At 39.0% G+C, this 27,936-nt stretch overlaps 1 protein-coding gene across 1 annotated transcript in view; it reads right to left on the reverse strand.

The window, feature by feature from the left end:
- Window positions 1-1,587: 1,587 nt before the first annotated feature.
- The window catches only part of IPO9 (importin 9), a 33,376-nt gene continuing 7,027 nt past the window's right edge, over window positions 1,588-27,936 (reverse strand). Inside the window, exons 2-24 of the mRNA XM_081194679.1 lie at window positions 23,011-23,072; window positions 21,574-21,660; window positions 21,134-21,335; window positions 19,928-20,016; window positions 18,604-18,690; window positions 17,268-17,387; window positions 16,413-16,513; window positions 15,842-15,900; window positions 15,262-15,413; window positions 14,904-15,002; window positions 14,375-14,481; window positions 13,520-13,659; window positions 12,960-13,119; window positions 12,479-12,705; window positions 11,567-11,715; window positions 9,825-9,953; window positions 8,027-8,302; window positions 7,322-7,488; window positions 6,941-7,074; window positions 6,102-6,221; window positions 5,057-5,161; window positions 4,679-4,755; window positions 1,588-3,620 (exon numbers count right to left, since the gene is read on the reverse strand). Coding sequence (XP_081050805.1) covers window positions 3,510-3,620; window positions 4,679-4,755; window positions 5,057-5,161; window positions 6,102-6,221; window positions 6,941-7,074; window positions 7,322-7,488; window positions 8,027-8,302; window positions 9,825-9,953; window positions 11,567-11,715; window positions 12,479-12,705; window positions 12,960-13,119; window positions 13,520-13,659; window positions 14,375-14,481; window positions 14,904-15,002; window positions 15,262-15,413; window positions 15,842-15,900; window positions 16,413-16,513; window positions 17,268-17,387; window positions 18,604-18,690; window positions 19,928-20,016; window positions 21,134-21,335; window positions 21,574-21,660; window positions 23,011-23,072 — 2,960 coding nt within the window. The 3' untranslated portion in view covers window positions 1,588-3,509. The remainder of the gene's footprint in view (window positions 3,621-4,678; window positions 4,756-5,056; window positions 5,162-6,101; window positions 6,222-6,940; window positions 7,075-7,321; window positions 7,489-8,026; window positions 8,303-9,824; window positions 9,954-11,566; window positions 11,716-12,478; window positions 12,706-12,959; window positions 13,120-13,519; window positions 13,660-14,374; window positions 14,482-14,903; window positions 15,003-15,261; window positions 15,414-15,841; window positions 15,901-16,412; window positions 16,514-17,267; window positions 17,388-18,603; window positions 18,691-19,927; window positions 20,017-21,133; window positions 21,336-21,573; window positions 21,661-23,010; window positions 23,073-27,936) is intronic.

Genomic DNA, 27,936 nt, shown 5'->3' on the forward strand with positions numbered 1-27,936 from the left:
GTTAGTCGTCTGAATGCAGGCAGGGAGTTCTTGCATCATTTAAGCAAACAGATGCATATTAGCACAGGAAGGCTTTTGTGTGTAGAATAAAGCAGACACTGAACATTTATAGTGTTTATTAAATTTTATCTACACATAATCAAGACACAAACAATATTTATGGATAGCTTTAGCTCAGTTTCTAAAATTGCATTTGACCAGATCTAACCTCTGTTCAATTTATATGAAGCTCTGAAAGTTACTCAGCAAGATAAATACATATAAAAAGGGGGAAGTTGCTTGCATTTTCTTTCATCAAGGAGATGTATAGCAGGCATTCATTTTAAGGAGCAATAAAAACATGAGGTACTCAAAGTCCATCCTTTAGTGTGCAAAGATAGTTTAAGACTACAGGATGATATTTTAAGGGACAATGAATGTATGAGACATAAACTGTTTCTAGTATCCTAAATAATAGTTTAATATGCTATCCTGAGCTATTAACTCCTGAGTTTACATTTTAGCTTTATGTACTTCAAACACAGGATTTTGTGATTTTTACAGTTCTATGTAAAACACATTTTATAGACATACCTTAGAAAAGGAAACAGAAGGGAAACCATTCAAGTGGATGTTTCACACTTGGGGTAGAACCAAACATAGCACTAAATCTTGCACAATGGAACCTCTTCTTCCTCTCCCCACCCCATGTGTGCCCCCCTAAATGTACTCTAGAACATTTTTGGGGGAGATGCCTGTTGCACAAGCAAAAATCCTTGTGCTAGCAGGGCATGGTAGTTGAATCCCATCCGTAGTCTTTAAAGTTGGTTGTGTCACAAGATTGTTCTCGGCTAACTGGTCTTTTTTCAAGTTTCCTAACTTGCACAAAAAAGCCTTAAGGCATTTATTTTTTACAGTTCAACGGAATATTTTTGGCAAGACAATAAAAAAATATTGTTCTTTAAAGAATTGCAAATGTCGTAGCTTTCGATACTGCCCTCTTCCAAGAAGTTGGCGTCACTATTTGACACCATTTCCATAAAATAGTCTAAATTCAGCTTCAATTTAGAAATGGTTTATAAACTATTAAAAAAAAAAATCTTTTCCTCAGCTATCTCCAGTCTTGCCGCCTAGATAGTTGTTACAGGAATAAGTAGGAGGAATACCCCTCACTGTACATATATAAATAGGTTTTTATTAGGAAGACATTTAAGATGGCTAACTTCACAAGAATGTCAGCTATCTATATGTTTTGTCTTGGCACAGTGGTCCTAAATTTGTGGAGTGCTAGAAATTGCATTGTTCTATGCTACCCTCTCATATGCCACTATGAGAGAGATGACTCAAAGTTCAGACCATTGCTTTCACTTCAGCTTCTTTGCCCTAGCCTAATATTTGCCTGAAGATACACATGTGGTTAACTGCTATTTTCGCAATTTTCTGGAAGTGGATCCATAGCAAACAGGTTTTTTAAAAATCTTCTTGCAGTAAGCATTTTTTTAAAAAAATCATGTTGTGCAGTAATAGATGAAGTTGGTATGGACTGACAATAAGAAAGTGAAGTTATAGTTTCTGATACTACAAAGAAAATTAGACATTGTTGCTCTGTAGATTTTTTAAAATGTTTATTATTTTGTAAAACTCTTGTAACTCAGGCAACAGCCTCTAATGCAGAACAGAACTTCAATGAGACTGCTTCTTACTGGCAAATTAGGCTTGAGTATAAAAATGCTGTCAGCAAACAACTTGAGTTGGAGAGACATGCATCCTACATATTGCATCTCAATTAGATTTAACAAAAATACAAAATAAACTTACCTTCAATTGTTTTTTGTACTGTTCTTAAAACTATTTTAGCTGGTTTTATGGTATAGTTGTAAATTGCCTTAAGGCATATGCAAACAGCAATTCATTGATGAATAAATAATAACCTGGTCCAAATGTGCTCATACATTCCAATTGAATTACGGGGAGGGTGGAACTACAGTTAATATTGGTCCCTCAATTAACAGTCTCTTTTTGTACACTCAGCATGCAAAGCTAAGCTTGGCCCCAGCACGTTTGAGATCTTATTTCCCTTGCTGAACCCCTACTGCTTTTTCCTCCTAGGCAGTGTCCTGCAATTACGCAGTTGAAGTCTCAAGTTGGGGCTGAAAGCTCTGACAGCTGTTAAACTGAAACACTCCCCAAACCTCCAGCTTCTCACGATTCATTAAATTTTATCCATTGAACATGAATAAAGTATTATAAATCCAGTTTTCAGACCTGGCAGCCATCACTCTCCTCCATCATACTGTATCTCATCCAAACTGTTGTAATACACACATGAACTGTCTCTACTGTATTTTTATAAAGTTGATAGATCATGACATCATTAAATTACATCATTAAGTTTGGGTTTAATTTTGGAAGACTCATATAACCTTTAACATAAAAACCAGTGAAACAAGCTGTGCAAGACCTCAAATTAAAGATACCAATACCTGGTTCAATGCAATGGCAATTAAAGGCTGGTATGCTTTTCACATGTGAATTTTAAAGAGATTACCAAAGGATGCAACTTTGTTACCTGGATATTTTAAAAAGAATGATAACAATGGAGGTTTGAACAATTTTATTTTTAATTTCTTTCCCAAAAAGGGAGAAAAAGGCAAAGAGGTGTTGTGAGATGCATCACTGTACTTGCAGATTAGCCAGTAAATGTTAATTTTATGGCCCTATAAAAATACACATACTAATTTGTGGACTACAGCTTAGCCATATTGTGTGATTTGTGCATGTGAAGGAAGCAAAAAGTATATGAAAGCTGTATTCATGGAGTAAACAGACAAGTTAAATACAATCAAGATTTTGTATAAAAATGTTTGGTTGCAAAACCAGTCATCAGTAACCACAGGAACTGAGTTTTTAGCAAGCCTGCTCAGAATGGGTGCATGATAACTTTAGTAAAGAATCATGAGAATAACGGAGCTCACATAGGAGTCGTTTACTTCTATATATGAACGGTAAACAATTTTATTTTTCAGGTTTTAATCCAAGCTCTTGTATTGTAAGTGGATTCCATTTCCACTCAAGTGTCGGTAAAAAGATGCCATATGGTAAGATCAAGATAATTTACCCTGTGTGACAGAAGTGCAAAGTGGGACAAAACTTCCCAGTTTCAATACACATCCGAACGAATGGCGATGTCTTCCTCATTTCATTAAGCTGTGCTGTGAAAAGTCAGTGAAGTGCTTTTTCAGTGGAGGAGAGAAAGTTGGCTTTAGGGCACGATACTTAATTTTTCTCCTGAAAAGCTGATCTGAAGAATAGTGTTCCCATTGTGCAAATCCAGTGTGCAAAATTCTATGCACATCTGCCTCTTGTTGCCTTCAACAATCCTTCTCTTAACCCTACATCATGATAAGATAAGGAACAGTTCCTCAAAATAAAGATAACCACATCTGGTGAATAATAGAAGATGTTTCATGTCACAAAACGTGAAATAAACCAGAAAAATATTTTCCAGATATGTTCACAATGCTCAGGATTTATAAGCCAATGGTCTGAAGAACTCTTCTTTCATTCTCATTGAGGTGGTCTGAGAACATTGCATAGCAAGGCTGCTGTGCAAACTGACATAAGAAGTTTGTAAGGTAAGCCTATAAGGAAGACAAATAGTTGTCAATTCATTTCCACAGGATACTGCACAATTATTTATACGTGAAATTATTCTATAATACAGAAGAACAATATATTAATGCAAGAGAGTGATAACAATATAAAATGCTCAAGACCTTAGTTTAAAGGTCTTAAACCCTTAAGCCTTGTGCCACTCCAATGTTCTTTTCATGCCAGGCAAAATACCTTTTTATTTTTCCACCTGAATTGCTCCCTGTCAGATACTAATACTAATACTAATAATCTGTCACTGCTTCGCTTTTATTGCTTCTGTTGTTTTAGTTTATTTTGTTTTGGTATGATTTTACCAGTTATTTTAAACTAAATGATTGCATTTTAACCCCAAAGAGGAGTTTTATTGAATTCTAATTTCAATTTTGATTTATTTCTTTTTCTTATACATCAGACTCAGTATTGTATAGCTCTCTTGCTGTTAAAAGAAACTTTCCTGAAAGATGAACCTTCCTCTCCAAATACATACCCTCCACTAACTACAACAACTGTATGGCATTACTCATCAGTTACAAAATTTGTGTTGGGATAATATAAGAGCAAAGCAGTTTGGGAAGGGGGAAAGAAGCAGAACGTTTTCAGTCATTTTCCCACTCAAAATTAGAACTCCAGATGCTTCCTGTCCCAAGATTTAAAAAGCTTTTCTCTTTAAAGAACAGCAGCAGAGCACTATTACATCCCAATATTCAGGACCACTGGTTGGCAACACAGAGAAATCTAGATTGTTCTTTCTGAGTCCCATTATTTACTGACCACTAGATGGATGTACTGATTTTTGTCTACAGCCTTATGTGTGGTGCTATGCATTACTGTGATATAAAGCTTTCAAAGTTAATTACAGTATCTTCATGCTGTTGTGAGGGCATGTTAAACAGATGAGAATAAATATTCAAGTCAGTATTCAACAGTATTAACTGTATTCCAGGTATCTGAATTAAGTATTTTAAAAGATTAGAATAAGTATTTATTAGAAAAAGTATTTAAAAAGATTAGTAAACAGCAATAAAACCTTGATCATTCAACCTACCTGTAGGTCTATCTGATACAAAGGATCCTTCAGTGCATCTGGATCGTCTTCATCATCATCTTCATAATAATCGTCATCTGTAAACAAACAATGTGATATGTGAGCCATCATATTGGCAAGAAAACACCAAGATGCACAATTACAGAAATCTGTCTTTTTTGCATACACTTTTTGCACTGAAAGGAACTACAACACTTTTATTTAGACACCGAATACATTTGAAAGAAGAAATAAATTGGTGTTATTTCAGTTCTTATACAAGTCACATTTGTAAACAACACAGTGAAAGTGGTTTGTAAAATACTTTTTTTACTAAAGGTTTGGGTCTACCGCTCCCTGCACAAATAATCTTCACAAGTTTAGAACTGCTTTGCTCACCATACTTGTTTGTAGCAAGAATATCAGACAATAGCTGCCCTGTTAACCCTTCGTCTTCCTCCTCCTCTTCCTCTTCTTGATCTTCCCACATATCATTGGATTCCTCTGTTAATTAAGAGAGAAATAGTTTTGCCATGAGGAGTGTGGTTTTTTGTTTTTGATGTAACGTTGATGTAACGTTTTGCTTTGATGTAACGTTCACCACCTGGAAATCACTTTTTAACTAGGAGGCATACTGGAAATTTCAATTTGGACAGAGCTGTACATTTCTGAGCAAGCAGAATATTACCAAGGAAGCTGCAATTCTCACCAAAAAGAAAAACAAACTGAAAGTGCCATGGTTGACAATGGAATGCTCTATATGGGTACATAGAAAGCTCAATTCTAAGCACATATACCTACAATTAAGTACTATTTTAAAATTGTATTTATTGCTAAGTAAATTTGTTATATTATTTTGGTTAGTAATTCACATACTTCTAATTGAAAATATTTGTTTCATGGAATACTTAGTATTTCTAGTCACTGTGGAAAATTACATGGAATTGGGGCATATAAAGGGGGCAGAGCTCTCACTGTAAGTAAGAAGACTTATTCCCAGGACTTCTATTCTCTAAACACCTGAGCTCTCATGCAGCTTAGTGCAGATCTAAGATTGTCCACAGCCTGTGAGCATTCTCTATGATTTATGGGTTAAAAAAATTAAAACCAAACACCCACACACCCACACACCCCATGCGGGCATAGTTGACATTTTGTGCTACAGAAGCAGCAGTCATATATTTTAATGTATTACATTTATATCTTACCAAGGAGCTCATTGCAGCATACTTGGGTCCCTATCCCTCCATTTTATCATCACCACTACCTTGTGAGGTAGGCTAGGCTGAGAGACAGTGACGGGCCCTAGTGTGAGATTCATGTCAGAATGGAAATGTGAACCTGGTCTTCCTAGGCCTAGTCTGAAACTCTTTACCACTGCAACATATTGGATGGCACCAAATGATAACCACCATAAAGACTGAAAGCCACATCAGTGTTGTACCTTGACTCCATTCTGCAGCAGTTTGTCGAGAAGAGCTTGCTTCCATTGCATTAGAAAGTTCATTTATTATCAATTTTAAGATTTTAACTAACAAAGGAATGTTTGTCCAGCGTTCAGGATCTGGGAAAAACAGAGGGGGGAAAATCTATACATACAGCTAAGAATTTAGGAAACTCGATGCAATTACGTAAACGTTCACAACTGCAAATATGTTACACTCTTCAGTTTTTAAAGTTGTCACAAAAAGCAGCAGTAGTCAACTCTTTTCAACACTATATATTCACTATGATCCCATGAGTTTGACCAAGCTGCGGGAGGTAGTGGAAGACAGGAGTGCCTGGCGTGCTCTGGTCCATGGGGTCACGAAGAGTTGGACATGACTAAACGACTAAACAACAAATGATCCCTTTAACATTGTTTTCCAAACTAATGACTGAGTATACATCCTGTTGAGCAGTTACATTTGCAGCATCAGGGAGAACTGGATGACTAAATGCCAATCCTTTGCACAGTCATCATCACTTTATCTTATTATTTAAAAGGTGGCACTCTTCTATATACAATTGCTATTTGTAAGTCAGCAACTGTTCACTGTTTCTGACCAACATGCATTTAATATTCAACAACTATCAAATCTCTTATGTCTGTGTAAGCCTTGCATTGTACATTAGTCTGAAAAAGACCAGAAAAAGATGTACATGTCATAACTTTCAAAGCTTTTAATTCTCTATCAGTGGTACTTAAGTCCCACTGGTTTTGATGGGAGTTGTAGCATATTTTAATGGACTTTCTATGCCTCTTACTTCTGGCTGATTCAATCTTGAAAGAATAACACTTACTTTTAGCTGCTTTTGATCGTGTGCGTATTCCTTCTTCCATATTAAATATTTCTTCTCCTTTTACCCTGATATCCTGCAGTCGCTTGTCATCTGTATTGATACCATGCTGGAGGAGTTTACACAGGGCTACAGAGCTGAAAATTTTAAGAGGCACATACTTGAAGATCAGCTCCATTCTTACTGTCATCCTATTTACAAGACTTTAGAACTAGTTTTCCCTTATCTACAAATTTGGGGCAGAGTGGTTTGTTCAAAGAGCAGGTTATTAAAGCAAAACCAGGAACAAACAACTATCTACAATGACATAGGATTCTTTTAAAATGAAAGGTATGAGCATGCTCAAGTATTTCAAGGCATACATGTGATCAAGGGACACCTTACCTGACCTTGCCTTCATATTGTCCATAGAACAAATGTTGTCGACTCATCCACTCTGACATTACAAACTCCAGGGCAGGCTTGCCTGTTGGCCCAGGTAGACTACAAAGAAACTCCAGTAGTGGTTCAAGTTGAGAATGAACCAAGTGAGCAAATACCATTATCAAAGACTGCAAGAGAGACAAAGTAAGATAGACATTTTGACTTTTGTATTTTGGGAATTTCAGTAGTTTTACCAATGCTTGAAACTGAACTCAACAATAACATCCTGCAAAACCAAAAAAGGATTGCAGGATCAGTCACTGAACTTGACTGAAAAAGTTACAAAGCACCTAGTCCCCATGAACCCTGCTAAGAAGCTTAGTCATCTTTCATGATGCATCTCAAATATAATTTTAGAATTTTAGAAGTTCTCTGCTTAAGTAGCAGTAATGAACACAAGTTGTTTTGTAAGCTAATACAATATTTTTAATCATAGGGAATATACTGTTTCATAAGCAATGGATAAACAAACTTGTGAGTTCAGTTCAGAACACCCACTTACAACTGGAATACCATCCCGCCAGGCATTAGCGAACATATCCCTCACCAAATTGGCTTTGCTCTAAGCCAGGTCATCTTCATGTATAAAACTACAGTATAGCTAAATACATCAAGGGGTTTGGGCAAGGCAACTCATTTTATCAACTTAAGTTTTGAGCCTCTTACCTGCATTACAGTGAGTGTTTCTGCTTGCTGCATTTTACTAAGAATTGCTCTCAGAATCTGGTCGAGATTCTCTCCTAATTCACTCCCTGCTTTAGAAATCAACGTGGAAACTAATCTGCCTACAAAGGCAGCTGTGAATTCTGAAGTGCGTGGATCAAGAAGCTGGCTCACCACCTGCATCACATACCACAGTCCATTGTGGCCTTGCTCATCATGCCACTGTGCAATTTGCTCCAGAGCGACTGAAATGTATGCACGTAGACACTCACCCCCATTCTGAAAGAACAAAGCACGTGAGAATACACACTTTCAACCTACCAAGTGCTTCAGACATTTAACAAACAGCATTATAGGCCCAAAGGAAACAAACTAACTGGCAAGAGTTTGTACGAGTCAAAAACTGTATGTGGAATATCTTTTTCATGCAAACTTGCTCCTTTCCTTTTATGCCAGGGCTAGGAAATAGTCCTGAGTGCCACCAAAACATTTTTATCTGGCAAAACTGGCACTTGGGAATAATCTGTTATGATGACAATATTCTGAGCTCATGCATTGAGAGAATGCTATGAAAACACAGGATGCTTTTCTGGTCTTGTTAGCTGCTGCATAGATGGGAGACAAATCCTGGAACTGTATCTGAATATAAACATGATCTACAGCCAGCCAGCTGTGAAAGACTCAACTGGGGAAATGTTACTTATTAAGCAATAACAACTTACCTGTATTGCAGGCACAGTAGTACCAGTGCCAACAAAGACATGATGGAAGGGACCCCATAATTCATTAGTTTATGCTTTATGAGTTATTGTTTTGGATTTGAATGGGAACTACCTTTCCTAGGAAATCAAGGTCAGTGAAGCTTGCCTCAAGTACATGCAGACTCTATTATGTATTATTTATTTTATTTATTCATCACTTTGCTCACAAAAGTGACCTACTTAAACCAATTACAAAAGCACAACCAAAAACAACCAAAAACTATTTTAAAAATCTATACAAACAGAAGACAGGTCTTAAAGATCCTGCCCCACTACAAGAAATCGTAAGTACTTAATAACATTCAAATTAATGGCCAAAACTCCATGTAAAAAGGAACGTTTTTGCCTGCCACCTAAAAATAAATAAAGATGATGCCAGGCAAGCCTCTGGGGAGCATTCCACAAACAGGAGCCACCACTGAAAAGGCCCATTCTCATGTTTCCACCCTTCAGAATTTCTGTGGAAGGGGTACATTGAGAAGGGTCTCAGATGATGATCACAATGTCCAGGTTGGTTTATGTGAGGAGCTTGGACTTCAACTCACAACCTCCTTTCAAATACTCCTCTGTGAATATAATTCATCTTTAGGTTTCTTGCTTCTCTCCAATTCAATCATATAATTTGAGTTGTGTTAATAGTCTAAGAATAGACAGTTTCCTATGAAAAGTTATATCATTCTACAATAAAAAAGTTACTAAAAAATACTCTCAAGGTACTATCAAACCCATTTATTTCTCTTTGAATTAAGAGAAATGATAGATTATAGATTCTATGATAGATTACCAAAAGAAAAAGAGAGGAGCATGAGGTACTCACTCGCTCTAGTATTTTGGGGGCTTAAGCAAGGTAAATTTCAAGTTACTATGACCAAGAATTATAATAAAAACAAGATACTTATGCTTTCAATAACAGATCCAGTTGCAAATTCCAGTCCATAAACCTAAACATGATATGGAGTATGAAGTGGCTGGCTTCAACTCAGAAACTTACAGACAATGCAAGATCTAACAAAAACTCTCCTCTTCCAAAAAATGATTACCTGCATGGTAGCATGGTCATCTGTGTGTAGACTACACTGAGCCACAGCAGGAAAAGCTTGGCAGATTAGGAGCTGTGAAAGGGGAGGTTTAGTATTCCTCACAACAGTTGTTAATATGTCTATTGAAGTCTGGAAAAGAAAAATTCAGATAGATGGCGAGTAGTTTTGGAATAAGGAGACACAGCACAACGTCAGGAAAGGAGCAGATCAATTTGCAGAAAACATTTTTGTCATTGCAAAATATTCTTGCAGAGATTCTTCCAGATGGTCGCATCAAGAGTAGTCAGAAGAGTGGTAGTTTCAGTGTGCTGGCTAGAACCAAATTAAGATGTTGAACTTAGGTCCCGTTGAACTCGAAGAGTTACATTAGTCATGACTAGCTCTCATGGAAATAAATTATATTTAAATTCAACTAACGTGCCTGGTCCAAACACTGTGAAAAATACTCTCAATCTGGTTAACAGTTCAGTTTTTACCAAGAAACAGTTACTGAAATAACTAACTGTGAGACCTAAAGGACCAAAGACAAGGTATGTGCACTGTTCTCAAAATATATATGGTGGGGGCACATCTTACATGCATTCTATTTATGCAGATCCAGCTGCAGTGGGTCTTCCTCAAGTGGGGAGCGAAAGGGGGGGGTCCCGTTTCAAAATGGTGTTCCCATCACTTCTCCACAAGGAATATCCCCCAGTGGAGTGGAAAAGGGCACCTCAGGGGGCTTCCCAGTTAGCAATGGCCCACCCCACCTGGTCCCATAACCCCTATCCCTCTCCACATGTGCCTTGGCAACAGAGGTGAGGTACTACTGTTCTCCTGGCTTCCAAACATAGCATGTTGCTTGAATGGGAGGGAGAGGCACAGGGAGCTCGGCACTGTGTAGCTGTGTAATGGCAAAGAGTAGAGGACTGGTTCCATTTTATTGTACAATACTGAACTCACAGCACCTTATCTCTGACTCACTTCCTCCAGTATGTGCCAGCAACATGCTGTGCTTGGAAGGTGGGAGAGCAGTGGTGTGCAGCCTCTACCGCCCCGCTGGCTGCCAATAAAAGAGAGGGTGAACCCAGCAGTGCTGTACTTCTTGAGGCCATTAGGTAGCTGGAGGTGCTAGAGTTCATAGTGGCAGGGGACAAGAAGAAGAGATGAAGAGGCAGGGCAGATCTGCAAGTGCCAAAGAAGCTGTGAAAGGCCGCTGGGTTGTAGCAGCAGTTGGCGGGTTGCTCAAGTGCTTGCTGCTGCCAGTGAGAGGAAGAACGACCTGTTGCTGCTGGTGATGGTATTTCTTCTTCCTACAGGCGACTCTCCATTTACATGGGGATTATGTTCCGAGCCCCTGTATGCATAAGTGAAATGCGCGTAAGAGGGGAGCACCCCGGAGAGTCCTTGTGGCTTGCAAAGAGACCATCCCCAGAGCCCAAAGAGGCCGATCTTTTGGGGCTCTGGAGTCTCCCCGTGAGTCAGACTTTCCAGGTCTCTTCCACAACTTTCAGGTTCCTGGCACTGTGCATGTGTGCGGTTATATGTAAGTAGATTGCATGCAAGTTGGGAGTTGCCGGTACACAATTTTGTATATATGTGCTTTGTCAGAAACCAAACCCACACATAAGACACGATCCAACTGTATGCCCTTCTCTTCCATGACTATGTATTTTTCAGTAATAAAAAATATTTCTGTTTTTATAAACCGCATTAGGCTATATAAAGCATTTCACATTCTGAGAAGATACCCTCATACTTACTGCACAAAGCCCTGCTGGAATCTTATCAGCAGGAGCCTGCATGATGCTGACAAGGGTTGGGATCAATCGCATCTGCATTGCATCTTGGCAGGCTTCTATTTGCGCTAATTCCTTAAAGATATCTTGAGCAAGTGAGGCCACAACAGGATCTAAAGCAAGAAAAACACCCAATTACCAAGAGTATAAAATTACATCAAATTATATTACTGAAGTAAGGGAATGAGACATGCTAATTTTAAATCCTTCTAGATCAAATATGATGCTCTTCCATTATATGTGGCAGGGTTCCTCCTTTCTGCCTAAACAAAGCAGTTTATTTTAAATTATAAAGGTCAGAAAGAAAGTCACAGCTGTGATGTTTGCCCTTGGTGATTCGTGCATTGTATGTGGGGATGCCTTAGCTTGACTCATCTGCAGTCCCAATGTCATGATATCTGGTTAGAAGTATCAACAATCAAGAGTAAAAGACTAAACAGTGGGAAAGAATGCTTGATTTCCACATACTTAAAATATGTCCCTTGCTCCTAGCTACTAACAGTAATTATTAAATGCAAAGGGCGGAAGAGGTGCTACCAGAACTGGGTGAAGAAAGATGCAGAGATTCTGATCAACCACACCTCAAAATTTCTGGCATTATTTACGAGAAAACAGGATTGAAATAATATATAGCTCTAATTATTATAACTACCAAGTTCACCAAGCTGTAGCTGGGACATTTTCACGGATTAAGAAATGAGAATGTCAAACACAATTTCTTGATGGATTTTCCTATCCACGGAAATTTCAAAGTTGTCTTTCACAACAAGGCATTGGGAAAGCCAACACATACATAACCCTGTTAACTGAAGATAGTTTCATGAAGATTATCTGTATCCATAATATGATCATTAATAGTTTTGCCTGAGCACATACCATTACTGTATTTGAGAAAGATGGCAATGGTAAAGGGGCAGATCTTGTTCTCTACGCTTGCTGTAAAGGCTGGATCTACTGTGCAGACAATGCAAAGTGTTTCCATCACAAGATTGAGGACCTCAGAACTAAACTGAGCTGCTAAGTGAATTAGTCCATCAAGGATACTGGGAAGGAAAGGCTGCAAGACGTGGGTGCTTTCAGATATCTTCAACTGGTCACAGTACCTAGGAGGGAAAACCCAAAAAACATCAACAGTCAGTAATATAGTAATGGTGTCCAATATTTCTTTCAGGCTGCAATCCTATCCATACTTATCCAGACATAACTCTGGTTAGGGCTTATTTCTGAGTAGATATGCACTGTCATAATCACAGAGTCAAGGTTACAGCTTCAACATTGTCACAGAAAGAAATTGTGAACATTTCCTTGTATAAGCCTACAATCAACTAATATAGGTTCCATTTCTTGACCTACTTACCCCCAAATAGCCCTTACTGCAGAAATTCGAACAGAAGGGGGTTGAGTTTCATGAAGACCACTAACTGTGGCTTGTAGGAACTGCTGGATGAGCTCTGGAGACATTGCGACTGTGAAACGACTGGCAGCCCAAAGAGCACGACCAAGGAGGAAAGGAGACACTGGAAGAAGGAAAAAAGCGTTCGTGCATTTCTCTCTCATTACCATTAAACAGAAGGATCCAATATATTATTGAGAAGAGCTCAGAGTTACAGAATGGTCTTCAACTGTTTACTCATTGTAACTTTACTGAAATTAATGGACTTAAATTAGTCATCTTCATGAATTGCAATGGGTCTACTCAGAGTAAAACGCCTCTCCCACACTGAAGCTCCTGCTATTTACATTTTATGGACTTCATTTTAGCAAATGCCTCCCTCCTGCGTTTATATTTTGATGTTAATGTTTTAGGCTAGTTTATCTTTTTTAAGTTTAGAAATCTATGGGTAACAATTTCTCCAACACAGCTTGAGTTTCAGGTTATTTTCTAGGAACCAATCAGTAAACCAAATGATGAAGTACCTGACAGGTTGAGGTCTGCAAGAACTACATTTGTTAGAAATCCATGCATATCAAAGTGTATTCTACCATTCTTCACACTGTCTGTGATAAGAGATTTGACAGAACCTAAAGCCAGCATGCAAGCTTCATGTATCTTCCACCTGCAATAAATAAATAAGTTAACTTAGGTCTTCCAATATTCATTTTTCTAATTTACTTCTGGAGAAATTATACAGATGTTTTGTTACCCTTAATAACACAAAAGGTAAATATCTGTATATATGAACTGTAAACATAGAGTACTGTATAATTAAAAAGAAAGTGGAAAAGGATTTCTATAAAATGCTGTACTGGGGGGGACTGGGGGAAAGTTAAGCCATTCAGAACTGCTGTAAATTGTATTATGAATGAATTTATGCTTTTCTATTAATCTGACTCCATTAACAGATTTAATCAGATCAGTGGTTTCCAATTAGCTAAGTACTGAGGCCCCCGTTTTCAAGAGTCAAGCCACTGACCCCCTACTTTTGAAAATTTTGATATCTCGATGGTAGCTTTTGTTATGTGAATGGTGTCACAGACCCACTAGGTGTATTACACGGACCCCCAATTGGGAACTTAGATTATAAAATGCATAGTCCTCCCCCCCAAAAAAAAATCCTACAATAATTTGGATAATCTAACTGGCATTCGAATAGTATCAATATAGTGCATATGCACTATAAATACAATTTTAACAGCTGGAAACTGGAATAGTTAAGACTTTCAGTTAATATCATTTCTGACTACATCAATCAATGAAACTGATTTGTTTTCGTTGCCTGCTAAATAGTCTGAGATAGTACCATCAAATGAATAGCTGCCACCCAGTCTTACCAATGCTCAGCACCACTGTTTTTAGCTTGCTCAGCTTCCTGCAAGTGTCTTGTAGCTGCTGCAGCCAATGCTGTTGCACTCTCATTCTGGAAATCAGTCGCAACAGCCTACACAGAAATATGACAATAAGATACATTTTGCAGACAAGAAAAAAGGGAACTCATTTCACACTACACCTTGTTGAAAATCAAGCTAGATGTTTAAGTACATAGTCCTAGAACACAGAGAATCTGGGCATGATAGAAATGCCCTCAAATCTTCATTCTCTGTTTCAGATTGACTTTTTCCAAGATGCTTAGTGGAATATCCAAAGGGAATGAAATCACAGAATCATAGAGTTGGAAGGGATCTTGAGGGCCATCTAGTTCAACCCCCTGTAATGTAGGAATCTCAAATAAATCATACATGAAGTGGCTCTAAAGAAAATACTCAAGCACCACGTATATGGGTTTGTATTTGTGTATAAGCTGCATGTGAAAAATCACTACTATTTACCATTACTGCAAAAACACTGCATATTATTTCTTACCAGCAGTAAGTCCTGTGCAGCAATCCTAACTGTGTAGGAAAATGTATCATCATCTTCATCTTCAACAAACTGTTGTGGGTTTGCAGTCCAGACTTTTATCTAAGAAGGAGAGCACAATACATCAGTAACTTATAGGAAACCCTTAGCCTATTCAGGAATACATGCAACTAAATTAACCAGTACATGCAGAAAGGTTCCAATGTTATTTTTCAGATCACTGGAGACTATTACAAAGGAACTGATTCAATAATCATAAATATTGTATTTTCTATCACTTAGTTCTAACCAGCTTTAAAGGCTGTATACGAAGCGTTAAAAAATCATTTTCTAAATAATAATGTACAGTAAATATACTTACCTGCTCTTCTGTAATCTGCATATAGAGAATGATGTAATATATTAGCTCTGGCAATGCTTTCTTCACTGTGCTTTTAAATTTGTGGTTTTCCAACAGAGCATGAACAAACTCAAATATGCTGAATACTAGGTTTTCAAAGCCCAAAACTTCACCTAAATTTGAAAAAAGTAAAGATTGTTAAAGTCATACTTTTTTCTGTGATAGGAAAAATTATGAATAGTTTCCAAAATTAATTCAACTTATTGCATGACAGTCAACCTATTTCTTTTTTTTACACAGTTTCAAATCTTTGCCAACAGCAAGGATCTTGTTGTTTATGTTGCTGTTTTAACATTTAAAATCTCAACTCTAGTTATATAGAAATATACTAAAAATTATTGGCTTCACCTAAGTTAGTCAGTTTTAAATTTTTTCCCAAGGTTTCCAACAAAAAGTACTTAATCTTATAATTGTCACACAGCATGCTTTTCAAGGATGACTTCTTTCTTCTAGAGATCCACGTGCTGTGAGTGTCTTACAGATGTTTCTTATAGATGTTTAGATAGAGTTTCGATCACACCTGTAACAGTGAGTTTCTTACCATCAGAATCCACTGGGTCTTCTACTTCTTCTGTGTAATTTACTTCTGTTCTCACATAGGTATGTTAGTTAAGGAGAAATAGATTCAGTTGACATACTACCAGATCATGGCACCTTTTTTTAAGGACCAAATCCTTTGTAATGAAATTAGTATACTTCAGTCAGCGTAAGTGAGCAACAATACCCCTTGAACAGGAAATCAATACCATATTGTGGCTAATTCTTTTTTTAAAAATAGACAAACTGGCTGCATATCACAGCCATCTTTATTACAGACGTTAAAATAATTTTTTTCTTGCAACTGTTGATTATGTGATACTTTTTTCTCAGGGTTGTAAGCCACTTAGAGAATAATCTTTTTGTGAAGAGGTGGTATACAAATAAAGTGATAATGAGATAATCTAAGGTCCAAACAACAAGTTATGACACAGATGCATCCATGTTCATTTGCTTGTGAGTAAAATGCTTGTTGCATGTTCAAATTTACACCACCACTGCTGTTTACTTTTTCCTGCCTTAGTACATCTTTCTAGAAAATCTGCTCTTATTCCAAAATGCAGAAAAAAGGATATAAGGCTGCACTTTCTGTAAGTGTATTCCACACAATAGGAAGGATCTGTTGCATGGAGGAAATCATATGCCTTGGGTAGTTTTTCACTAAGGCTGTCACTGCCTGCAGAAGGAAAGGATCCTTAGAATCATTTTTTTTACAAAATTAGTAATTTTCCCTCTAAAAACCACTATATTCACATTTCTCCATCTGAAGAATAGACTTGTCTGATATATATGCAAGTGAATGCTAATACTGAAATGGGTAATTAAATGAACACAAACATGAATCTATTATTCTCTGATTCTATGATCCATAGACACAGTATGACCCATAGATTCATTTACGTCATTAGGAGGTAGCAGCTGACAATTGATGAGAGAGCTAGAAAGCCATGTCCATCTTTAAGAACCCAACCGGAAACATATTACTGTCTTACGAAAAGCTTATTCATGGGTTCTGACAAAGGACAAACAAAGGGTTGCACACAAACCCCTGGCCTTATATGATCCAATCTCATTCTAGATAAATTAACTATATAATAAAATATCCTGGAGTAATTTCTAACAAGGCATTCATACCACTTCTCCAGCAGTAGCATTTCTAAAATGAATACTTATTTTTGATCCCTAACAGAGCTATTTTACTCCTATGTAAGGGTTTCTAAAGAAAGATATTTCGTGAAACTCTGTTGTGTTGCATTTTGTTTACCTAAATTGAATGGCATCTGTTATTAACAGCTACATTAGTATTGTTATAATGTCACATACCATGTAAATAAAAACAAAGCTTAAGAACACAATTTTTGTTGCCCACTACAGCAAGACTTTCAAAAAAAGGTTCTCTGCTTACATGCAGGTGTATTTTATATACTCACCTTTAAAACCTCCATTTTAAGTCCACTATCTGATGTAGGTCCATCAGGCAGTTGTAGGGCCTGAACAAAGGCTTCAGTGAATTGCTGCACCACAGGGAAAATAAGGACTTTGGCTGCTCCCTACCAGAATAAAAAGTATCATTTGGTTTTCAGTTACAGCAATGTTTAAACTGCTTATCCCTGGAAAAAACAGTGAAGGAAACTTGTGACTCACATGCCCCAAAGCTCTTCATGGTCTCCCTCCTCCTTAAAAACAACTAACCGGTTCTAATTGCTGCAGATTTTAAAGCTACACATAACCTCTACATCTCATTTATTTGTCACTTAGTTTCCAAGCTTTGTTTTCAACTAAGACTTACAGTAGACCCACTGAAATTAATGAACCTATGTTGGTTGAATCCCACCCAAAATGGCTCAGCTTGCCCTTGGCTTCCCCCTCTCTCTTAGTGTTCCAGTAGCTGCCTTCATAAACCCTCAATTACTTGGCTTCTCCCCATACCCCCAAATACAATACACTCAAATACTGTCAACCAATTGGATTGCATATTCAGCAAGCCTCATTTGAATCCAACTACTCTCAAGATGAAGGCACGCAGGTGGCACTGTGGGTTAAACTACAGAGCCTAGGACTTGCCGATCAGAAGGTTGGTGGTTTGAATCCCTGCCACGGGGTGAGCTCCCGTTGCTCGGTCCCTGCTCCTGCCAACCTAGCAGTTTGAAAGCACGTCAAAGTGCAAGTAGATAAATAGGTACTGTTCCGGTGGGAAGGTAAACGGTGTTTCTGTGTGCTGCTCTGGTTCGCCAGACATGGACCTAGCCACATGACCTGGAAGCTGTACACCGGCTCCCTCGCCAGTAATGCGAGATGAGCACCGCAACCCCAGAGTCGTCCACGACTGGACCTAATGGTCAGGGGTCCCTTTACCTTTTTACTCTCAAGATAGGCTCTAAAAATGGACTAAGCATACCAGCTTCCATTCCTGGGAGACTGCTGGAGGTCTCCCCTTGCCACACATTATAACCAAGTTAAAAGTTCATGACTGTCATGCTAAAAATTATAGAAATTACCATTCTCTCAGTTTGGCAACACATTTCGCACCAACAGGCGACCTTCCATACACTCTAGTCCTATACAATGCAGGGTATAGATCGGAGGGTTTGGACATAAAAATTCACATTCAAATCTCCTTTCAGCCATGATGCTAGAAGAAATTTTTGATCTTGTCGCCTCTTTTTTAATCTATCACAGTTAGTACAACCCTGTGTCAAGTATAATGGAAAGAATATTATACTACTACAATCAACAGAACTCATAAATAAGGAATCAACAATTTACCTTTTCTAACTCCTCCATGTTACAGATCATATGGGCACAAGTAGTGAAGATTTCCACAGCACGTGATCTTGTACGAATACCGTAAACCTAACAGGAAAAGCAACTTGTCAAAATATGAAAACGACTAGTGTTTGTTAATGTGTTATCAGCAGTTGCCACCCACAATACTAGTTCTTCCTGCTTCACAATTCTGCAGAATTGTATCTAGTAAAAAGTAGTTAGCTTTCTAATTTTTCACTGTGCAGACAACCTAAAATTAGCACGATTTTCACTGATATTTTAAGATAGAATAATATATACTTTCAAACTAGCCTTTCAAAGCATTCCTAGCTGAAATGTTCTGACATTTAATTTTCTGTCACACACACTTTATTAATCTGTTTCTACTGAGAGAAAATCATTTCCTTGTACAACCAAAATAAGCAAAACACTCATTTTTGTAAGAAATTTTCCTTTTGTAAAATATTCATCTAGAATCATCACATAACTGGACTTTGGATTTGATATCCCACTTTATCACTTCTATAGGAGTCTCAAAGCGGCTAACAACCTCCTTTTCCCTTCCTCCCTCACAACAAACACTCTGTGAGGTAAGCGAGGCTGAGAGATTTCAGAGAGAAGTGTGACTAGCCCAAGGTCACCCAGCAGTTGCATGTGGAGGAGTGGGGAATCAAACCTGGTTCACCAGATTACGAGTCCACTGCTCTTAACCACGACACCACTCTCTGTGAGAATAATACTAGGATCACTGGGGCACTAACAGAATTGGCTTAGGAGGCAGATAAGCATTGAAGAAACCATTATATACAACTTGTGTTGGTGTAATCCTTGATATAGCATGTAGCTACTAGTATATTTATAAATATGACTCTAGACCTGGAAATATGAAAACAAAGCCCAAAGGCATCTTCTCTGTCTATATTATGCAGAAGCTACCACATAGGGGCCACCAGCTTCTTGCAGCAGAGCCAAAAACACACCTAGAGGATAGTTCTTGCCACACACCATGAGCGTAGTCAAGGGGAACAGGGAGGGGCAGCTGCCCCCCATCAATAAAAATACATAGCTAACTGAGGTTCTCCCCCCCCCCAACAAAAGGCCTGCCCCCTCTAACAAAAATCCTGGCTACACCCATGTCATACATCCACATTTCAACTTGTCTAGGGATCCTCTAAGTACATATTTAGAAGAGAAGCTAGAGGAAGTATGCGTTAACTATGCAAGAGCACAGTAGATCTAAACATATCAGTACTTAGTAGGATGGTTCCTCTAATGAAAATTTTGTTATTCCCACTAGATGGAAGTCATCCATTTTCACCCATACCTCTGCCATTGTAAAAATCTTGTACATCTCTGGAAGAATAACAGGAGCTACAAGGGGCATCTGTGTATCTGTCACCTCCCGAGTAAACTCTAGAAAAAAGAAAAGTAGCAAAGTACTTATTCAGAGATTATTCAGAGTAACATCTCACTTCCATATTGTTCACACATATTCACAAATGGGCAAGGGTTAAGTTTCCTTTTAGGATTACATAAAGCAAAAGTCAACTTCCTTCTGAGGTGTTAAACTGCATCTGGGTTGTATTGCTTCAGACTACTGGCGGTTGCTCACATAACTGAAGAGTCCACCATACATAACAAATATTTGTACACAGAGGACTAAACTACGAGGCTGAAGAGTTCTAGCCTAGTCTTCTCCCCAACATCTAAACCAGCCATAGCTTTACAACCTCAGTGAGAACTAGGCTTATATCCAGTACAGGAGTCATTCAGAATTCAGCATTAATTCTCTCTCAGGAGTTACATGCAACTGTTTTGAAATTAACATTCACCCTAATTCTCACATTGTATAGCCAAGGCTCAGGCATGATAGAACTACAGAGGTTCATTATGAAAATCCGCAAAAAGAGGATGGTGGCGTCCATGAACAGAGCAATCACTGATTGCCTTTTGACTAAACCCAAAGTATCTAACATTTCACTCAACAGTTTCAAGAATTCAGTGTAGTTGAAGTGGCACAGGGGGACTACAAGATTCAATTGGGAACAAATTTGACAAAAATGCTGTTAGCCTGATGCTATATTACAATCTTCTGTAAAAACCCAACCCTGCAGAGGTAATAAAAAATAAATCCCAGTTCTACTGGATTTTTTTCTGTTTTAATTTAACATTTATGAACACCATAGTTATACGTACCCTGCTAGACAGATGAACTAGTGACTACGTGCAAGGGAGATGGCTAGAGTGGATTATTTGCTGAAGATTTACTGGAATCAACAGTCTCATCTACTACTACACCTAAAATTTTTTATCATTACGCAGCTTCCAGAAATTTGTATAAGGAGAGGGGGAACTAAAAGTATTTCCAATATTACAAGCTGCAGTATGAACAATGTAATTTATAAGGCAAAGAAAGAAGGCAACACCAAGTTTCCTATCTAAAAAAAAAAGTCAACATATTAAAATGGTTTGGAAGCCCCAAAACAAGTTGCAAGAACTACTCAGTTAAGACGACACAATCCTCACATACCTGTAAGCACTCGCATAGCTCCATGCACTGCATTCAGATCCCCACTGACAAGCATTTCCATCAACAGATTGAAAAGCTCAGGCCAAGCTTCAGGCCAATCCCAATGAGCTATCGCTGAAACGGCATACGCAACACTTGAACGTACTTTGCTAATAGATTCTCGCAACCCATTGGGAAGCAGTTCCCTAATGGCAGCTTTTGCCTGTGGAAAATGAATGGTGGAGGAACTTAGCAAGGGACACCAATCATTTGCACAACACAGTAGGATGTTCAGATGCTATACTATTCCAAGTCACGTATCAGTAAATATCCAGCTGAGATGTATCCTATACAAAAAGTTCTCTATACATTTATAAATGGCTTTAACTTGGAAATCAAGGAAACACATCTCTCTTCCAAACTTGAGCATTATGTAACTGAGCAATTAATGAAAGTATTACCCTTTCTGTAGTCTCAGGAGGTCTAAACTTGTCTGACTGGGAACACCAATGAGTTTCCACATATTGTTTCAAGATCACAGAAGCCAGCTGCGAAGGAAAGCAAGGAAGATAAAACAAAACTGAGCTGTTGAAATTTAGGTCTTCAAAGGTCCTTTTTATCTCTTAGATTGCCCACAGAAAGGGAAAGCTCTCAACATTAGATAAACATGCTAATTCAGAAGATGCCTGCTTCTTTGGTGTCAAAGTACAAGAAAAGGAATGTCAACCATCATAGATACCGTAGATTCTGGCGTATTAGGCGACTGGGCGTATTAGACGACCCCCCCCCCAAATTGGCAGCTGCAATTTGGGAGTTCATCTTATAAGCCCAGCACTGGGAGAAAGCCACCCGTCACAGGGCTGAGCCTGCCGCCCATTTCTGCTGCTTCCGAAGAAGCAATGGGGGGCGGGATCCACACCAGGCGGTTTTCTCCCGGCACGGAGCTGAGACTGCCGCCCGCTGCTGCTACTTCGGAGCCGCCGCAGCAGCAGTGGGGGGCGGGCTCCTCTCCGCGCCGCCCATACCTGGTGTCTAAGACGACCCCCGACTTTTTAACCTCTTTTCCAGGGTTAAAAAGTTCTTATACACCGGAATCTACGATATGTGCAAAGAGTTAGGATTTTGTTGTCGTCTGTGCTTCAGTAATAAAACAATGTAAACATTCAGAGGCAAGGCAATAAATGCACTTTTCAATAGACAAAAAGAACACTTTTTACAAGGACATCATCCTGTCTTACACGATACCATGTTCAAGAGTTAGCTTTCTTACATTCCTCACTCTGACAAGGGAGATAAGGACTGCCATTATCAACATTCCAGTGAAGTCACTCGCTTTTGGATTGGCATGATCCTTCCTACGTTAAGCACTTTTGTTTTCAAGGAGAGAAATTTAAGCATGTGCTTTCTCTCTCATTTGATTTAATGGGACTTAAATGTGCTTAACTTTAAAATGTTAAAAAATTAATGTCCTTATTCATGTCAGTCTGTCTATTTTAAGAAAGGCATCGTGATTATACCAGAAAATGTGACATACTTCAGCAGTAGCTTACTATTTTGTAATATGTATGTTCTGCTTCTATCTCAACATAGCTAATGCTCCCTTCTTGGGCAAGGTTCTGATGACTGCATTCTTCTGCACTGGCTCTCTAGGATGAAGACTGGGGCACTGTTTTACATGGGTTCCACTCCTATTTGGGCAGCTGTTTCTAGAAAGTGGTGCTAAGGGACTCCTACTCAGCTCTGTGGTATTAACATCTGTGGAAGGGGCAGGGAGAAGTGAGTCATAATACATGAAAGTGAACATCCTCTGTACCAAAATAATTGCTCACCTGGTTATAGGGATAACAGGAAGCTGCTCAGCAAACAAATACTTTAACTTTAAATTATTTGAGACTGACCTGACGAATGGCCAGTGCTCCTTGGGGATCTACAGTCAATTCTGCCAAGTGAACACCAAATTCTGAAATTAAAAGAAAAAAAAAGTAAACTACTGGTAACACAATATCTTGTTTCAGAGGTTATAACGCTTGGGAAACTACATTGTCATTTTTCATGTGTGACCCTTTATTCCTTGCACAGTCCATTCCTTCCTGCCCTATTCTCAGCTTCTCTCCACCAACCTTTTAATTCAAAAATCCTATGAACAAAAGGTATTTTCAATGAATGGGTTATAGCAGAAAGTTGGAGAAAAGAGGGGACATCTAGAAATCTGAACCATTTGAAGAAAATAACACTTTGTCATTACTTTGCCACTAATACGCAAATATAGATGATAAAAAATAATGTCTGGTTGGACCAGACATTGCAACCAAATGATTTACAAAGCAAAAAGGTCATTACAAAGCAAGAAGCTCATACAATTTGAAAGTGAAGCTTTAAAATTACAATCCTGTGTGTATCTAAGCAGTAAATATTTTATTTATTTAGATCAGAGGCAGCAAACTGCTTTCAGTTGGAGGGCCACATGCCAGTAGTGAATGGGGCTAAAAGCAGAAGTACGTGGAGCAACAAACATGACCCAGTCACACAAAATGCTTAAGTTTCCACAAGCACATGCATATATATATCACCTTTCTCAAGCATCCATCGAGATAAACAAGCATTCCAGTCAAGCATCGACTCACAAGGAGGAAATGGAGCATGGTTGCTAAGCTATGTGGCCCAGGAAGAAATCAAAGGGCCTGGAGGGTCACATGTGGCCTTGAGGTGTGAGATTCCCCACGCCAATTTTTTATTTCTACCTCCTTTATAAGGTAAAAAGCTTTCACAAAGGAACTTATAACTACGCTAACATAAATATGAGTTTAAAACTATAAACATTCAATTAAAACAAATAATTCCTAATGTCTCCCAGTTCTATGGCTAGATTCCAGTTCTGCCAGTTCTATGGTACAAGAGAAGCTTCTGCACTTGGACACCATTGCAGCACGTACGTACTGATCACATTCACATCCTGTAATTATCCTATGCAAAATCCGCTGATAATTGATGCAGTGCTAGTACAGTCCCTCAATATTTCCACCAACATCATCTCTGCAGTTTCTTATCTCCCTCTCCAATAAGACATATTATTCAATTTTATATATGTAGTTTTTTAGCTCAGGGGTGGGACTTCTGGTTCACAGGGTGTTCCCATCCAGTCACCCCCTTTGTAATTCCCACAATTTCACAAAGAAAAATGGGAAGATGCTGCTTTGTAGCAGAGCTGTTAAGTATTTCTGCTGCCCAACCAACTAATTCTTTCTTTTGCCAAGATATGTGATATCTTTGCAGGAAATGTAATTTGTATGCTGAGCTTTCCAACAATACAACCCTTTTATTTGTAAATAGACTTTAATCACTTCCCCACAAATCAGAGAAATGGTTCCCCTTTTGCTGATGCAAATCTTAATCATAATTTTTCCTCCACTCCACACTTCTAAGCAGAGACAGATGGGGTAGAAAAGAGAGAGGGAGGGGGGGAGGATAGGGTAACTGAAAGAGTCATTCAATCAAGTCATGCTTCCCTGTTTACCTATCCACTTCTTGCTTCGGCTCCAGCATTAGACAGGTTTTCCCCAAAAGAATGTGACCCTTGGGGGGCAAAAAAGATTTCCCAACGTCAAGATTGGCCTCATTCCCACAACCCTGCATGATAAGGCAGTGTGCAGCCCATGGGTTCCATGTCAAAGTACTCTTGTAGCCCATTTGGTATGAAAAGTTGGACTGCCCTGCCTCATATCAGTATGTCAGGTGACTGACAGCCATCAACATTCAAAATATGCTGACCATTATGCAGGAAGGAGGGGTAAATGATCCTAAAAACTGAACACCTTTTCCTCTGCAGAGAACACCTTTGTATTCAAAGCACTTCTTCCAGCACTCTCTGAATACAAGGCTTTCTGTGCAGCTGTTTCCAGCTGAATGTACGGGCTGCAGCTGTCCAGGGCTCTCTCCAACACCAAAATATTAACTGACGTCTGTGACTGCAGAGAGCCCTAAGCTGTGCTTCAAAACCCCAACAATCAGCTGATAATTGGGACTTCAAAGCACCATGAATAGGGCTTTGCTGGCACCTTTCTGGCCCAGCGGTAACTTTACGTGTCCCACATTTGACACCAGAAGGGCAGATAAGCATGCATCAATCAAAATTGCCTGGCAGGACATATGGGGAGGCCCATGGGCTATAGGTTCCCCACCCTGATATAGAAAATGCAATGAAAAATTCAAAAGGAGCCCATCTTTCTTTCTTGCTCCTGAATTTTTATGGGGCACAGTTCCTATAAAAGCAGGAGCATCCTAATTAAAAGAAGAAGCAATGTTAAATGTTTCTTTTGTTCAGAAATATTTTCTCAAACTACTTGTGGAACCAAAGCCAATACTAGTAGTAAAAAACTGCAAAACTGGCCTTTATCCAAGTACAGGCTCCATCAGCTAGGCTCAGTGAACACCACATGCTCAGGACTGAGTCTTGATCCCCGAGGGTTCTCCCTTCGCAGAAGAACATTGTTTAGGCTATACTGGAAGAGATCCAGAAAACCTCAAGTGAGAATAGGAAAGCAATTTCCCCCTCCAGTTCCAAGTTAGTGGAATCATTATATGACCACTATGGTTACCTAGTCTTGAAACCACAGGAGTAATATGAGCTCAGGAAGACTGAGGAGGATTTAAAGCACTGCTTGGTGTCAATTTTGGATTGGCAGTGAGCAAACAAGCTGCAACTTAATCCAGACAAAGTGGAAATATTGTTGGGTGAGGAAACTGGAAGGTAGATGTAAAACTTGTTTTGGATAGGACTGCACCACCCTGAACATCAGACTCAATACTGGAGTGCTCCTGGATTCAGCTCTGTGCCTAGAAACCAGATAGTGAGGGTGGGTAGAATGCATTTTACGCTTTCAGCTGGCACATGGCCTCTTTCATTCATGCTGTAGTAAATGGGCAGCTACACTGTGAACCAAGGCATTAGGTAGGACTCACAGTTTGGATCATCTCTCTATTATCATCTGATCTCCATTGGTTACCAATTTGTCCCTGGGCTAAATTCAAAGTGCTGCTTTTGACATTAAACAGCATAGGACTGGATACTAAGAACAGCCTTAGAATCCAGCTGAACACAGAAGTCAACTTCAGAATCCCAACTCTATGCCCCTCTCCCATAAGAAGTGAAGGTGGTGGGCATTAGGGACAGGATCTTCTGTTGTGCCGCAAAGATTACCGAACACCCCCCCAAAAAAGGTATGTACAAATTATGTAAACATACATCCTTACCAAAGACTTTTTGGGTGCTACACTTTAATCATCGGGTGCTGATACTGCCATTTAAAAAAATACTGATTCCTGATATTTTAAAATTGTGGTTACATTTGTTTTTTAATTTAAATGTATACTTCAATTTGATTATATTTTGTTAGCAGCTGAATATTTACCTAAGACAGAAACACAAGACAAAAATATTTTGAAAAAGATATTTGTTTACAGTAAAGTTCAAACTATGCTATCACTGCAAAGACAAACATCTATAATGAAGCAAAGACATAACTACTGAGAAGCAATACGGCATTCAGACTGTGTTTTAAATGAAACCAAGTACTTTAACTTATTCACATAACAGCAGAAGATGACATCCTTAATGCTGATTGTTGACATTCTTGCATGGACCTTGATCTAATTCAACAAAACCTAGCTCAGTGGTACATGGTTTGGCTTGCAAGCAGAAAGGCCCAGGTTCAATCCCTGGCACTACCAGTTAGGATTGAGAGAGACTCCTGCCTGAAATCCTGGAGAGCCACTGCCAGTCAGTGTAGACAATACTGAGCTAGATGAAATAATGGCCCAACCGTGGTATAAGGCAGCTTCTTATACTGTCATAAAAAGTGCATACTCAGGATCATCTAGCACAGATTAATTATGCACACTTGATTTAGACCAGAGGTGACTAACCAGTGACCCTCCACATGGCTTTGGACTCTCAATTCCATTAGCCTCAATCAGTATGGCCAATGGTCAGGAATGATGGAAGTTGTAGTCCAACAACCTCTGAAGGATCTCGGGTTAGCCACCCTTGTTTTATACGTTTAAAACATATTGGTGACTTGAGGTGAGGCAAGACTGAGGGCAGTCCTAGAAACTCTCCAGGAAAATAGGGATGGCCAGCTGTGGGGTGGCCACTGAGATACATCTCATGTGACATGCTCTTTGACATAATTTAAGTGCCCTGACAATGATGCTGTCATATGCTATCTCAACTGAAGCTTGCAAAACTCTTCCTGAGCAACGCTATGTAGAATGGTTCACACTAGCCTATTCTCAAGGTTATTACTTAAAACCATTAACTATTTTCACTAAATCGCAATCTCACAGCCATTGCTTTCCCATCAAATGGACTCTGTGAAGAGGTATCTTTGGCTGTGATATGGGTCAAAAATGCCCCCGTTTTCAAACCTGAGAGAGATTCAGGGCCCACCTCAGCTAGCAATAGGTTCACAACTCTTAAAATTCAACTCAGAGCCCTCTGGATAGGAAATAACTACCTGTCAGGGAACTGACATCGGAGCGAGAGGCGAAGGGGAGGCTCCCAGATGATGCTGGCGAAGGACCCAGCAGCAGGGGGAGAAACAGCTCAGTAGAGGGGGAAGCCAATCAGCGCAACACCAGGGATAAAGGGGGGCAGATGGGGGAATTGGAGAGAGGGCTCCAGGACTCTTCACTGGACATCAGTGAGGAGAGCCCAGGTCCTCCGCTACCCACACCTTCCCTGTGCAGAAGGCTCCCGCGCAGTGAGAGGAGGAGGAGACGGGGTGTCAAACAACTTTTATGTTGGAAGAGGTTCAAGAAACGCCCAC

The sequence above is a fragment of the Podarcis bocagei genome (assembly GCF_964188305.1).
Source record: "Podarcis bocagei genome assembly, chromosome: 5".
Lineage (NCBI taxonomy): Eukaryota > Metazoa > Chordata > Lepidosauria > Squamata > Lacertidae > Podarcis > Podarcis bocagei.